Source organism: Sinocyclocheilus grahami, unplaced genomic scaffold (genome assembly GCF_001515645.1).
Source record: "Sinocyclocheilus grahami isolate Dianchi unplaced genomic scaffold, SAMN03320097.WGS_v1.1 scaffold230.1, whole genome shotgun sequence".
Taxonomy (NCBI): domain Eukaryota; kingdom Metazoa; phylum Chordata; class Actinopteri; order Cypriniformes; family Cyprinidae; genus Sinocyclocheilus; species Sinocyclocheilus grahami.
The window spans coordinates 258,743-271,445 of record NW_015505409.1 but is presented as its reverse complement, the minus strand read 5'-3'; the positions used below and the strand labels follow the sequence as shown (position 1 = coordinate 271,445).

Here is a 12,703-nt window from a genome sequence, read left to right as displayed (position 1 = left end):
TCTCCCCGGGTCTATTTTAAGCGCGCGCGCTCTGCGTGGTCGCGGACGCAAGGTCAGGAGCGCCCACTGCCACGCGCGTTGCCAGGCAACCGGAGGGACACGAACGAGCTCACAAACCGGCAGCAAAACAAAATAAATAAGTAAACAAGGCGGATATAGACAGCAAAAGCTCGTCTCATCCAAACCAGACAGGCAGCGTATAAATGAAAACACGACTGAGTCATGGGGAAATGAGCGCGTTGTGGCATTGGAGGGGTGTGGTGGGTGCATCACCATTTATTATCTGAATAAAATCCTATGGACAGTTTGCATAACTGCTGCAATGAGCATCAAGCCAGACACTGGCTGTCCTTTCAACGTTTGTGCACGTGTTGTTTTTATACAGTCCAAACAAACACCCTATAATCTACACTTGTACTACAGACACAGTCCTTCTGAAGGTCTCAAGGGACCAATAATGATTCTATGCATAGAAACAGCAACCCTCTGGTGAGCAGCCACACTAATGATAAGCCTTTAGGAATTAAGCAGCACTGGTTAAGAAGCTCTGAAAACAGTTGCAGTGAAGCACTTTATCATCAATCTCTTTCTACGCAAACCTGTTTAACTGTCAGCTGCTGCTATGCTGCATGTACAACATTTACATGCACAGCAGACGCTTATTTGCTCAGCAGGTGGCTTGTATTGCATTTGTGATGAGGGTTATTCGTGAGCGAGTTAATATAAATATGATCATTCCTTCATTCAGAGCTTTTGACATGATCTCATGGTCTTTTGGTAGTTTAGTGGAACATGCCAGTCAGCTGTGTAGCTGTCAGACGTGATAAAAGATGACAAAATTAAGATGATTTAAGGTGTTTTTCGACGTTAAAATACCTTCTACCAAACTAATCTGTACAGACAACTAGAAGTAAGGCAATCCTACACGGAAATTAGCAGAAAAATGTAAGCGTCAATGACAAATGAGAACGTTTGAGATGAGAATTATACTGGTGTACAAATTCAGATGAAATGACACATTAGTCAGTAGAAATTTGTCTTAAATCTGTCTTTATTTACAAAATATACTTAAATGTTTAAGAGCTGGACGCAGTCATGCAAAGGAACAGATCATTGCTTTCCTCAGGATGTATCTTGACCATTTCATAATTTTCTATTCTCTTTTTTTTATTAGTAACAGTGCATGGAGGAGGAGAGGGGGAGCAGAAGCTTTATTGAGGGAAAGGCTGTTTTCATCCTTACTGTACATGCTCAGTTCACTTAGAAAATCAAACAGAAGTCAGTTTTAGAAAATCTTCAAAATAAATATGCATTTTACCATCTAAACAAATGTCAAGAATTTAAAGCGACTTTATCGGCATTTATAAAATCAAAGATCGGTTTTCTCTCTTTTTTCCATCAGTTTAACAGTTCATATTTGATCTAGGTGACAATCACGGTTTATTAAAGTATTTTAAAACAAAAACGTAATTACAAACTATTAATTATTTTGTTGTTTCCTAAGCCTGACCTTAAAAAGAACTGATCTAAACAGAAAACTGATTATGATTTTTTTGTTGTTGTTGCTGGTGTTATATGAATGTGCTGTCACTATTTATTTCCTATGTTTCATAATAAAGTATTCTGGCAAATAAATTCAGAATCTTAAACTCTTTATAGGTTTATAGTACAGAACAGAGAGAAATATTCTCTCTCTCTCTCGCTCACACACAGAGACTGACTGAATTCCCTCCCACTACAGTAAATACGCTATGATTAGAACTCTAAATAAAATGCAAATTGTGAAAGGGAACCAATATTGACATTATTTCTCTGATGCCATAATGTATCTGAAATTATTATTTACATTATTCATAACAATTATGTTAATGAGGACACAGAATCACAGCACAAACTTTAAATGAATAAGCAGAATCCTTCAAAAATGTCATACAATTTGCATAAAATGTTTGTCTGCACACACTAGTGAGAGTTGTCATAGAGACAAGCTGGCTGTCACTCATTAAACACCGTCAGTGCTGATCATGAGACCAACCAAATCAAACCTCTTATCACTGTGTGTCTATCTCTCTCTCCCTCCTTTTCCGTCTTTCCCTCTCAAAATAAGAATAAATTGAAATATGGTTTATACCCAGCACCCAGCAGGACATCTCCAGGACTTTGGTGAGATGTCTGCATGATTTGATGTTTTGCCACTGGTTCAGTAAGGCACTGAGAGAGGGCGATCGGGTGGCTGGCTGGCTGGCTGGCTGGCTGTTTGGTCCATCCGATAGTCTGTCGCGTGATTATTGGTTCAGGTTGTGGTCAGAGCCGAGAAGACAAGTGTTCTGGTGAGATGAGTTTTGGTTGGGTGCTTGTCCACTTTCTAAAGGGAATCGCAGTCGACTCAAAGAGAAGGAGAGTCTATCCCATGCCACATACCACATGATCAGCAAGGGACAGGCTTCCAATCTGAGAATAAGAAAAGAGAGCAGCCCGACCCATTTGAGACTTGCAGACAGATATGCTCTTTTGACAATAACAGAATAATTCACTCAGACAAAAGGCAAATCAACAAAGCGCTGATCTAAATGCAGAAAGTCTGAAGAGATGGATTCCCTGATTCATGGTAAAAAATGTAAAGCTGCTGTAAATTCCACCTGACTAAAAGCGTGGTCAAATTAGCACAATTTCAGCAACCATTGTCTGCTGTCAATAGTGTAGTGGTGTATGACACACAGTTCACGGGGAAGTAACTTTCAAGCAATTTCACTTGACCAACTTAAAGCAGATGCAAAGTCTGCGTGAGGAATTATTTCACCCTTAAGCCACATTCCTGATCGCATGGATTCCTATTGAAAATTTGCAGAACAAACGGTAAATGTGACTGCATCTTAGTGTTAAATTAGAGACCACCTCTATCCCTGACAGTTTGACAGGTGCCCTGAAGTTTTATGATTGCATTCAAGTTTTATGATTTTGTTACTGGTTACAAATAGCTCATGTTACATAGTCACTACTTACTGTCTAGTTATTTATGTTGTATATTGTTACTCTTTTAAATAAGCGAGTATGTTATTTTATATACACTATAATTTGTAAGTTTAAGGTAAGTACAACATTTTTTTAGACCAAATACATCCTGTTCCTTTGAACTTTAAATTCATAAAAGAATCCTGAAAAAATTCACAAAAATATTAAGCAGAACAACAGTTTTCAACACTGATAATCAGAAAGTCTGCATATTAATATGATTTCTGAAGGATCATGTGACAGTGATGACTGAAGTAATGGCTCCTGAAAATTCAACTTTGCAATCACAGGAGTAAATTACATCTAAAACATGTTCAAATAGAAAACAGTCATTTTAAAAATTTAAAACTGATTTCAAAATATATCACTGTTTTGACTATTTATGATCAAATAAAAGCAGCCATGGCTAGTATAAGAGACGTCATTTAAAAAATCTTGCCAACCTCAAACTTTTGAGGCATTTTAAAAAGCAACAATTCCCAAATCTGCTGTTTGGCTAACATTACTGGGCCACACTCAAGATTCTTGTTTCTTTTATGTTTTCAAAGCCTAGGGCAGGTACAGAGACAAGTGTGATTTCTCAGAACAACTCTTTTAGTGATATCTGTCAAATAGCAGGGACAGTTCATAAGTGTTATTCTAAAAAAAAACAGCAGCTTTAACACAGTGAGAAACTTCACTTACCTCAGAACTGAACACCAACTCTGATCTCATCAGAAGTAGACCTCTCATCATTAATACCCTTTTCTTTAGAAATGGTATTACTAACAAACATTTAAAACACACAGAAAACGAACCATTATATTTTGATGCTCTCTGTTCCGTAGACGTTATAGCCCTCTCTGTATGTGGTGAAACTCTGCGCGGTGGACGGAGGAGCTGGTTTGAAGTTCTGGGCATTTTTGGCAAGTTTGAGGCGTTTGGTCTCCTGGTGCGACTTATAGCAGAACTCCACCAGAGCCACAGTCATGGCCAGACCCAGACCCCCCACCAGGATATAGAACACGCCAGCCACGTTACTGAGACTCAGCGCGCTGGTCTTATCCTGCAGGGGGGAGACACAGTTAGTACAGAAGTAGTGTACTTGGATGCAAACCAAACTATGATATAATAATTGACAAGATAAAACATGCATTACCAGCATGCACTCTTTCACACTCACACACACAGCAGCGTATCGTCACTTTCGCTCTTTGTGCATCAGGGGTTGCACGACAAGTCAATTCACTGGGTCTGTGTCGATTAGTCATGGTTCAAATGGCTTCAGATGTGCTAGTTCTATATGCTTCTGACAGCAGGAGGATCATTTCTCCATCGATAAATTGCGTTTCTGTGTAGGTACATGCTGTTAGCTTTGTATAATAAGCTATAATGGCAAAAAATGCTCAATTACAATGCTCTAATTAATTAACTTTCTCGCTAGTCTATAAACAGCTTATATTGAAGCCAGTCTGCCAAAATGACAGCTTGTGGAATATGTCACTTGATGACATAATAGTGTGGTTAAACACCCCTTCAGCTGAAGATGATCAACGCCTGTTTCTACATCACTGCCTGTTTAGGCCCACCCACCAACTGGCGCATGCAGTATAAATAACGAGAATGGCAAATGCAGGTTTACACAGAAACCAAACGATAAAAAGGGCTCCAAAGACAACAAGACGCTGTGCAGTGCCAAGTTGTGGAAACAGTCTTTGCATTGCCTTCCTTCTGATCCCATCGTTAGAAAAGAGTGGATGAACTTTATTTTTAATGACGTTGCAGACCGCGTCAGTAAGAATTTGGTCCTGTGTTCACTTAATTTTACTGCGGATTCGTTTACAAACAAAGCACAATTCGACACAGGATTTTCAGAAAGATTGAAAATAAAAGATGATGCTTTGTCAGCTATATTGGATCCAACAGTAATGTCACATCAGACAAGTTACCTAAAATGACTCTTCCATTGCATTGTTGTGAAATCCCCCTTTTTGACCCTTTATTTTTAAGCGTATGCTCAAATATACTGGAAATGATTCAAATCAACACAGAGTAGTTTACTTTCAGAAAGCATGTTATAAGTGCTGCAGAATTCTGAGATTCATTTAATTGGAAGCCAAACTGATCCAAAGTTATTGCAAACTGCTCTGAAACTAAGTGAACTTAAATTAAGTGGATCTCAAAGGCTGACAGAAACCATAAGCGAATGAGACATGACTGCGTTTTTGTAGAACCTAAAAGAACCGGATTCAGCCGAGTGGACTTTCTGTGCACTCTGAAACTCTCCATTAATGCAGAATTAGACTTGCCAGAGACGGTAAAGACTGCTGTTGTTGAATCATATGAATACGCTGACTAGTCGACCACTTTCCACTTAGTAAAAATGAGAAGCCGTGCAAGCCCTATTACACACATACTGCACGTAATTTGCTTGGAGGGAAAGAAGATGAGCTAAATAAAAAGGGGTACTTGGGGGTGTATTCAAAAGGGCATCAAATCAATATGAGATGTGCCCAGAGGTCAAAGGTTAATGTACTAAAAGCTCAGGCAGCTCAAGAGAGGAAGAAATTATTCCCTCTCTCCTCTCATACCTTCTTCACTCTATTGGCCAAAGAGACAGTGAAACACTGCCCTCACATAGAACACACACACACACACACACAAAGAGCCAGCTCTGAGCCTCTCGCCCCCTCTAGAGGTGAAGTTGGGTCAGTACAGAAACATGACAAATAAGCTGCCATCAGAGAGCTACAGTCGGATCCTCTGGCTTCTTCGGTCTGCCATCTTAACAGAGGAAGTGAGGAAGAGGAGAAGGAGGGGGAAGAATATTGATGTTACTATGGCAATTCCCCTCTCTGAACTACTTCTGCAAGCTTCACAGCCTTCAAAACTCATTAACAGACACCTGCATGCGACCAACGCCACACCTCAAAACACAGACAAGCCTCAACAGGACTGGGTTCTGCTGCTGTGACCACCAGCCTGACACTCTGACACACACAAACATGGTCTGTCTTCACGAAAAGCCTTGCGAAAGGGCAGCATAGCAACAGAGGACTGGGAGTGTAGCATTACTGTTTTGAATGCAAAGCCTGAGACCTGTTTTTGAATACGGTTACCATGGTTACATGCTCATATAGTCAGTGGTATAGCCTCTGCTGTGCACATGCTTATGGGACATGTTTTCAGAGTTAATTAACTTTCTTATCAGACTGGATTACACAGAGAATTGTAATAAAACAATTGTATTTTATGCTCATTAACTAGAGTCTCCAGGCAAACAATTTCCTGCACGTGGTCTCTATTAAACCGATGCCAATGGCCAATAAGGGAAAGCAGTCCTTCAACGGGGGAGCTGTGCAGTTTCATCAACTCGGTCAGGAATGAAACTAAAATCACCAAGGATATGTCCCAGGTGACTTAAGCAGAGTTTATCCATCGTCAAATAATAGAACACATTCAGACTCCTACTTACTCCCTATATTAGCATTACACAAGGCATCAATTAGAAATATTTTGTAAATGACTGTGCTTCTTTTAAATTTTCATTCTGATGATTAATGTCTATGAAAGTTGCCTAGAGACGATTTATGCACAAATCAGTAAACACAACAGCAATATTGCGAACGAGGCCGTGTCACAGCAGCAGAAGAGAAAAAAAATCGAATGAAATACTTAATTGTTTCGAATGCTTGCTACAAGATACTGTTATGTAACACTTAATTACTACATTAAAATAATGGATTATTGTGGGGTGAATAAATTCATGTGTGTGTGTGTGTGTGGGGGGGTTAAAGGTTTTGATTTTGTCCTACATGATGTAAAAAAAGAAAAAAAACTGCATACAGTATATAAAGACGATTTTACAATGAAGTGAATCCAGCTGGAGCCAAATCCATTGGATTTACATTAAAACCGGTAAGTAACGCTGGGACTTGTTACGATATTTGTAGAATATGAATATGTTTGCTTGTTAGAAGTTGATGAGTGAGCAGACTAACCTTACTCCCAGAGTCTTTGGTCCCACATTCACCCTTATCGTACCACCACTTGTTTTTCAGCTTGTCTAAGATGCCTTGTTCACTGAGTTTCAACACTGCAAGGTTTACAGGAGTTCTTCACGAGGGGAAATAACATAAATAACATGGCACCATTATGTTATTTTATGTTATTAAAACTTAAACCTACCGAATATCTGTTAACCAAAGCGATACTGTAGGACAACTGGCCTTGTGCTGTTGATATTGTAGACAGCGAGAGAATAAGAAAGAGAGAGAGAGAGATGGAGAGAGAGCGAGGGAATGCAGGCAGGGCTAGCCTCAGTGTTACCTTTGACCTGGCAGTGCTACCTACTGTTATCGCTTTGAGTAATCGGCACTCACTGTTCCAACAGAGGCAGAGAGAGTAACCAACACAGAGCATAATTACAAAGAGCATTGGGCAGATGAGTTTGGTTATTGTAATTGTGGTGTGAATTGCAGCTCGTCTAACCCAGTATTCATCAAGCCGGATCCATCGGGAGAAAAAACCCTTACTTGACTAACAGACAAACAGGACCCAGCAGTCAGAAGGGGAACCGGTCTGTGGTGGGTGAGGGCTGAAGCCAAACATCTTACAAACGAAAACGCCTAGCCCTTATGAAAGTCAGCAGGTAAATAATAAACAAAATATTAATGTTAGAGGGATAGATATTTGCATAATGCACCCTTTTCAAATTTTATTTGCCACAAATCATTTGTTTCCAGGGCAGCAGAAAATATAACGACAACAGTATCGCTCGACGATGTTACTATTCCTTCTGGGCATTTCCTTTTGTAAGATGTTAGTATGTCATCAGCAGGACTGCTGGGAAACTCAGTTTATTTTCCTTCTGCTAAATGATGAGAGTCGCAATCCAGCAAAGCAAATATGCCATACTTACCACCGTAACGAAAGCCAGCTTCAGACATTGAATGGTTTGATACCTGACGAATAATACCTTGAAACAATTAGATCTGTTTATTGGGACATGGACCTATTGCTTGAAGTACATTCAGCTTGTATTTATGTGTATCTATAAGTGAAAATCCACAATATTGCTTAATTTTCAACTCTACTCATGCAACAGAACTTTACAAATTTGGTTTCTCCCATTTTCATTCAAATTGTAAATTTCAATCAAAATTCTAAATCATTACTAAACATTGCTCCTACTTCAACAACAGTGTGTTCTAGTTAGAATGAAGTGGCCATGGTTGCCATAATCGAATACTGTTTATGAGTGTACACACCTGTTGAACTGACTCAGAACTTCACCAACAACTAAATACAATTGGATCTATCAGTAATCCATGCATAATAAAGAGGCCCTGATACTGATATGTTTGCTATGTGAAGCGTTGAGATGTCCTGTCTATTTCAAGCATACTGCAGTTTATTTTTTACAATTTTGCGATGCGTTAATAGTATGGTATACTCGTTGGGTTTGCTGAATTACTCCATTCATGCATTTCGGATCAGACTTGGGTCAATAAATGAGAAACATGCAGCTGTGATGTCATAACAGACTAGACACCCTCCACCCAGAATGCTCAACTTATCAATGCTCAGACTAGGCAGCCATTTTGGTCTCAAGAGTTTAGATCTCAGGCGCCACTCATGAGCAAGAGCCAAATACTGCAGTGAACTTGCTTTTGAAGACCAATCAGGACCGAGTGGGGCTGCCTTGCCCTCATGATAGGCTGAACACAGGGTGATCATTCTGCAGGCACAGGGGCTAAAGAAAAGCGACCATAAATTAATTGAAAAGTGTGTGCGTGTATAATGAACTTGTGCTTGTCTGTGCATTCGTATGCAGATGAATGTGGTGTGTTTTGTGAGTCTACAATACGGCACCAGATCTTTCTCCACCTTCGTTTTTTCTAGGAGTGTTTAATTCGAATTTTCACGTTCTCCTGTGACGTTTTGTCCCTTCAGGACTGTCTGGCCCCAGCAGGTTTATATTTTTCTTTAAACAAGGGAGCTACGGGCTTTTACATGGGTTACACGCCAATTCAGGGAATAATCTGAGAAAGCTGGCGGCTCCAAAGGGATTTGCATACTTGTGGCAGGAATTTGGCCAAAGATCAAAAATGTGTCTTTTCCAAAAAAAAAAGAAAAGTCATCTGGCTGTTTGATTGGACATGTGAAGATACCCAAGTCCTCACACTTCTCTTTTGCCACTACCAACAATTTGTTCAATATCACGAACAAACAACCACTCAACATGCCCTCCAAATGTTTGGAAACGCAATAGGCTTAGTAATTTGAACAATATCAGCATAAATCCTTGGCATTTGTAAAGAATTCGCAAGGGACAACACAAACTTTAAAAAACATTTTATTAACTAAAAATATGATTTCAGGACACATAAAAATAAAAAAATTTAAATCTCAAAACTATTCTAATTGGTATGCTGCGTATTAACCTAATTGGCAATCAATCATCTATAAAGGTGTGCTGACTTATTACTCTTCGAAAAAGAAACCCAAGTTAAATTAGGCATCACAGCTGACTATGGTATATACTATTAATATGTAATCAAGAACAACTTCATTATTGCTGGTCTTCAATGATAACTGGAAGTTTCTTGAATGCATTTACACAGAAAAAAATAATAAATATTTATACTGATATTGTCCAAAACCCCACTTAACCTAGGGCATTTCCAAACTTCTAGAGGGTATCGTAAACATGTAAGTGACAACTCTGCTAAACTACAGCTACAACACTATTAAAGGAAGAGTTCCCCCCAAAAAATAAAAATGATGTGTCCTTGTGTCGTTCCAAACCAGTATGACTTTATTTCTTCTAAAATTTGATTAAAAATGACAGTTTTAAGGCCCTATGAAACACGTTTTCAGATTTAGTTTTATTTTGACCAAATTCTGTTTTCCATTAATTTTCTGGATTCCATTTGAATGGTTTCAATACATTTTAGTATTCAAAAGCATCTCTAATTAATTGATTTTATTAAAAAAAATAAACTTTTGTTGTTGTTTTTTGAAAAATACTGAGTTGTGTATTTACATTTTTCTGGTAAATAAATTCTGGTACTGTAAGTATTCAGGGAATTAGCTCGAGTTACTGTAGTTATTATATTAACAACTGGTAGTTGTTTAAATGGTCTGTGGTAAAGTCAGATTAGCATTGAGAATTTCCATGACAACCTTTATGTTTCTGTTTGTACAGTGTATATGACCACAGTTTTTCTCAAAACAAATGGCAAAATGCTCATGAAGTGGCTTTCACAGCAGTTCAACTGATTATGTTCATGTGTTGATGTACTCATATATTGAGGCGGCACAGGCTGAAAACACCGCGAGCGTCACGCATGCTTCGGTATGCGTTTAGTAAACAAATCAGCGCTTCATTCACACACAGAACATGCAGAATTTATATTTAAATTGTATTTTTGCAGCTTAATATTCACATACGCTAGTCCATATCGTGTTTTGATTTAAGTGTACCGACGTACTTTTGATTTATTCATCCAAAAATTTGTTTAATTCCATGACATTCCGCGTTATACAGTAAATTGTATTTTTATGACTAGATTTTGCAATTACGTCCGCGTTCCATGTTTTTATGTTTGACCAAAGAATAAAGGTCAATGGTTTGGAACAACATGAGTACAGTAAATGACAGAACTTTCACTTTTGGGTGAACTATCCCTTAAACATAATAATAAACAGCAAATAGGCTCAGGCAATCCTATGTGCTTTAGAAAAGTACCGGAACCTATTTTCCAGTGAAGTTTTGGTCTTGTTAGCACTGTCTATCAGATCCTCGCATATCTCTCTCTTGATAGCCCATTAAATCTTGGAACTCTGGTAGACACAAACAGTACATTTTCTGATGATCTGATATTACAGATCAGAGGAGAGCCAGAGAGGGCCTAGTCTCTTCTACCTGGAACAAGCTGTTTTTTTTCACCACACAAACAAACCCGCGAGGCGGCTTCGCAATCACCTAAGCATCCTAATAAGCTGCGCTCCTGGTGACCCTGACCTCGCTCCACACATCCACCCACTCGAGCCTTTATTCCTCTCCTCCTCTGCTTCCTTTCCTCCATTAGCCAAGTAAAGGGTCACATCTGATCACAGTTTGCCTTATTACGTAAGCTCCAAAAAAACCTGTTACATTAGCAGTGCTGACAGTAACTGCGGCCATCGCAGTGGTGCTAATGTCCTTGGGTCATTAGGCTCAGTTTGCTCGTGTTCACCCCTGAGGGTCACGGTACTGTTGCTGGGGGTCATAGGTCACAGCCTTGCCGATTACTCGTAGCTAGGAAATGGTTGTTTGGGTGAGATTGAGGCTGACCTTCGAGTCCCCTCCCCCGCTGCCGCACTCTCCCTTGTCGTACCACCATTTATTTTTCAGCTTGTCCAGCAGGCCCTGCTCATTCAGCTTTAACACCGCCAGGTTTACAGCACTTCTTCAAACGATAAACACATAGCTCGTAAGAAAAGGGACAGGTTCGTGAGAAATCTAATGAGACTGCAGCAACTGGCAGTTGCTTTTTTGTTAGGGGTCAATACAAGAGGAGAGACCGGTTAACTGGTGAAGTGGTTGGACCGCTCGATTGGTTAACTGGTTGGACCGTTCGATTGGTTAATTGTGCCAGCTAGTGGGTACAGACAGAAGCGTGTGTGCAAGTGAGGTGCGTGTGGTGCAGAGAGAAACAGAAAGAAGTGATAGGAAGAAAAAGAGGTTGAGTGCTGGTGAGCGATGGGAAGGATGCAAGAGGAGAAGAAACAGTGTATGGCATGACATGCTTGGCAGCAGGCAGTACAGCACCGGTGCAGAGAAAAAAAAAACAATCCAACCATACAAACATTACACAAAGAAGACAAAAAAGAGGAAGGAGGATGACAAGAAAAATGGGGTAGGAAATCAACAGCAACAGGCATTACACTGTAAAAATGGACGGCAAATTAAGTTAAGTTAAGTGACATTTCTGTAGAGAGAAACATGATAAAAACATTACCGCAACATACATGACTAAAGAAAAAGAAACTTAACACACAGACACGTTTACCTTATCATGTACCGCAAGAGAAACAGAGAGAGACAGGCAGAGTGAAAGCAAAAAAAGAAGGAAAAAGAGTTCAAGGAAAGAGAATGAGAACAGGTAGAGGGTGAGAGAATAAGAATGAAAAAAAACATGAATGAGACAGAGAGAAGAGAGAGAGATGGTGGAATCAGGGTAGGTGGAATACTATAACAACAGAGTGAATTGTTATATTATTCCACCCACCTTAATGCCGACCCTTTGGGCGTGGCCACACCGTAGCCCTTGGAGTCCAGGTTCCCTCCCACCTTCATAGTGTCACACGGCTTTCTCTGCTCGATGTATTCGTTCATCGTGGACTCGAGCAGGAACGCAAACTTCCCCTTCGACTTGCGCACGCGGGCCACTCCGTCGGGGGTGGTCTTAACAAAGACGGACGGCTCGGCCGACTTCATGTAAGACCACATCTTCTCATAGACAGCGATCTTTGAACGCTGAAAGAGAGAAAGGACAAAGAGGAAATAATTGAAAGGTTAAAGGGGTCATATGATGTTGTTAAAAAGAACATTATTTTGTGTATTTGGTGTAATGAAATGTGTTTATGCGGTTTAAAAGTTCAAAAAACACATTATTTTCCACATACTGTACATTATTGTTTCTCCTCTATGCCCCGCCTTTTT

The 12,703-nt window shown here is 39.7% G+C and overlaps 1 protein-coding gene across 5 annotated transcripts in view; it reads right to left on the bottom strand.

The window, feature by feature from the left end:
* Positions 1-1,049: 1,049 nt before the first annotated feature.
* gria3a (glutamate receptor, ionotropic, AMPA 3a) overlaps positions 1,050-12,703 on the bottom strand; it is a 41,706-nt gene continuing 30,052 nt past the window's right edge. Inside the window, exons 13-16 of one of the 5 annotated variants that reach the window (XM_016288196.1) lie at positions 12,270-12,517; positions 11,333-11,447; positions 3,810-4,057; positions 1,050-2,451 (exon numbers count right to left, since the gene is read on the bottom strand). In XM_016288196.1, the coding sequence (XP_016143682.1) occupies positions 3,812-4,057; positions 11,333-11,447; positions 12,270-12,517 (609 nt within the window). In that variant the 3' untranslated portion in view covers positions 1,050-2,451; positions 3,810-3,811. Of the gene's footprint in view, positions 2,452-3,809; positions 4,058-6,992; positions 7,108-11,332; positions 11,970-11,997; positions 12,051-12,269; positions 12,518-12,703 lie in introns of those variants that run through there. The other 4 variants (XM_016288197.1, XM_016288198.1, XM_016288199.1 and 1 more) reach the window with 4 other exon arrangements.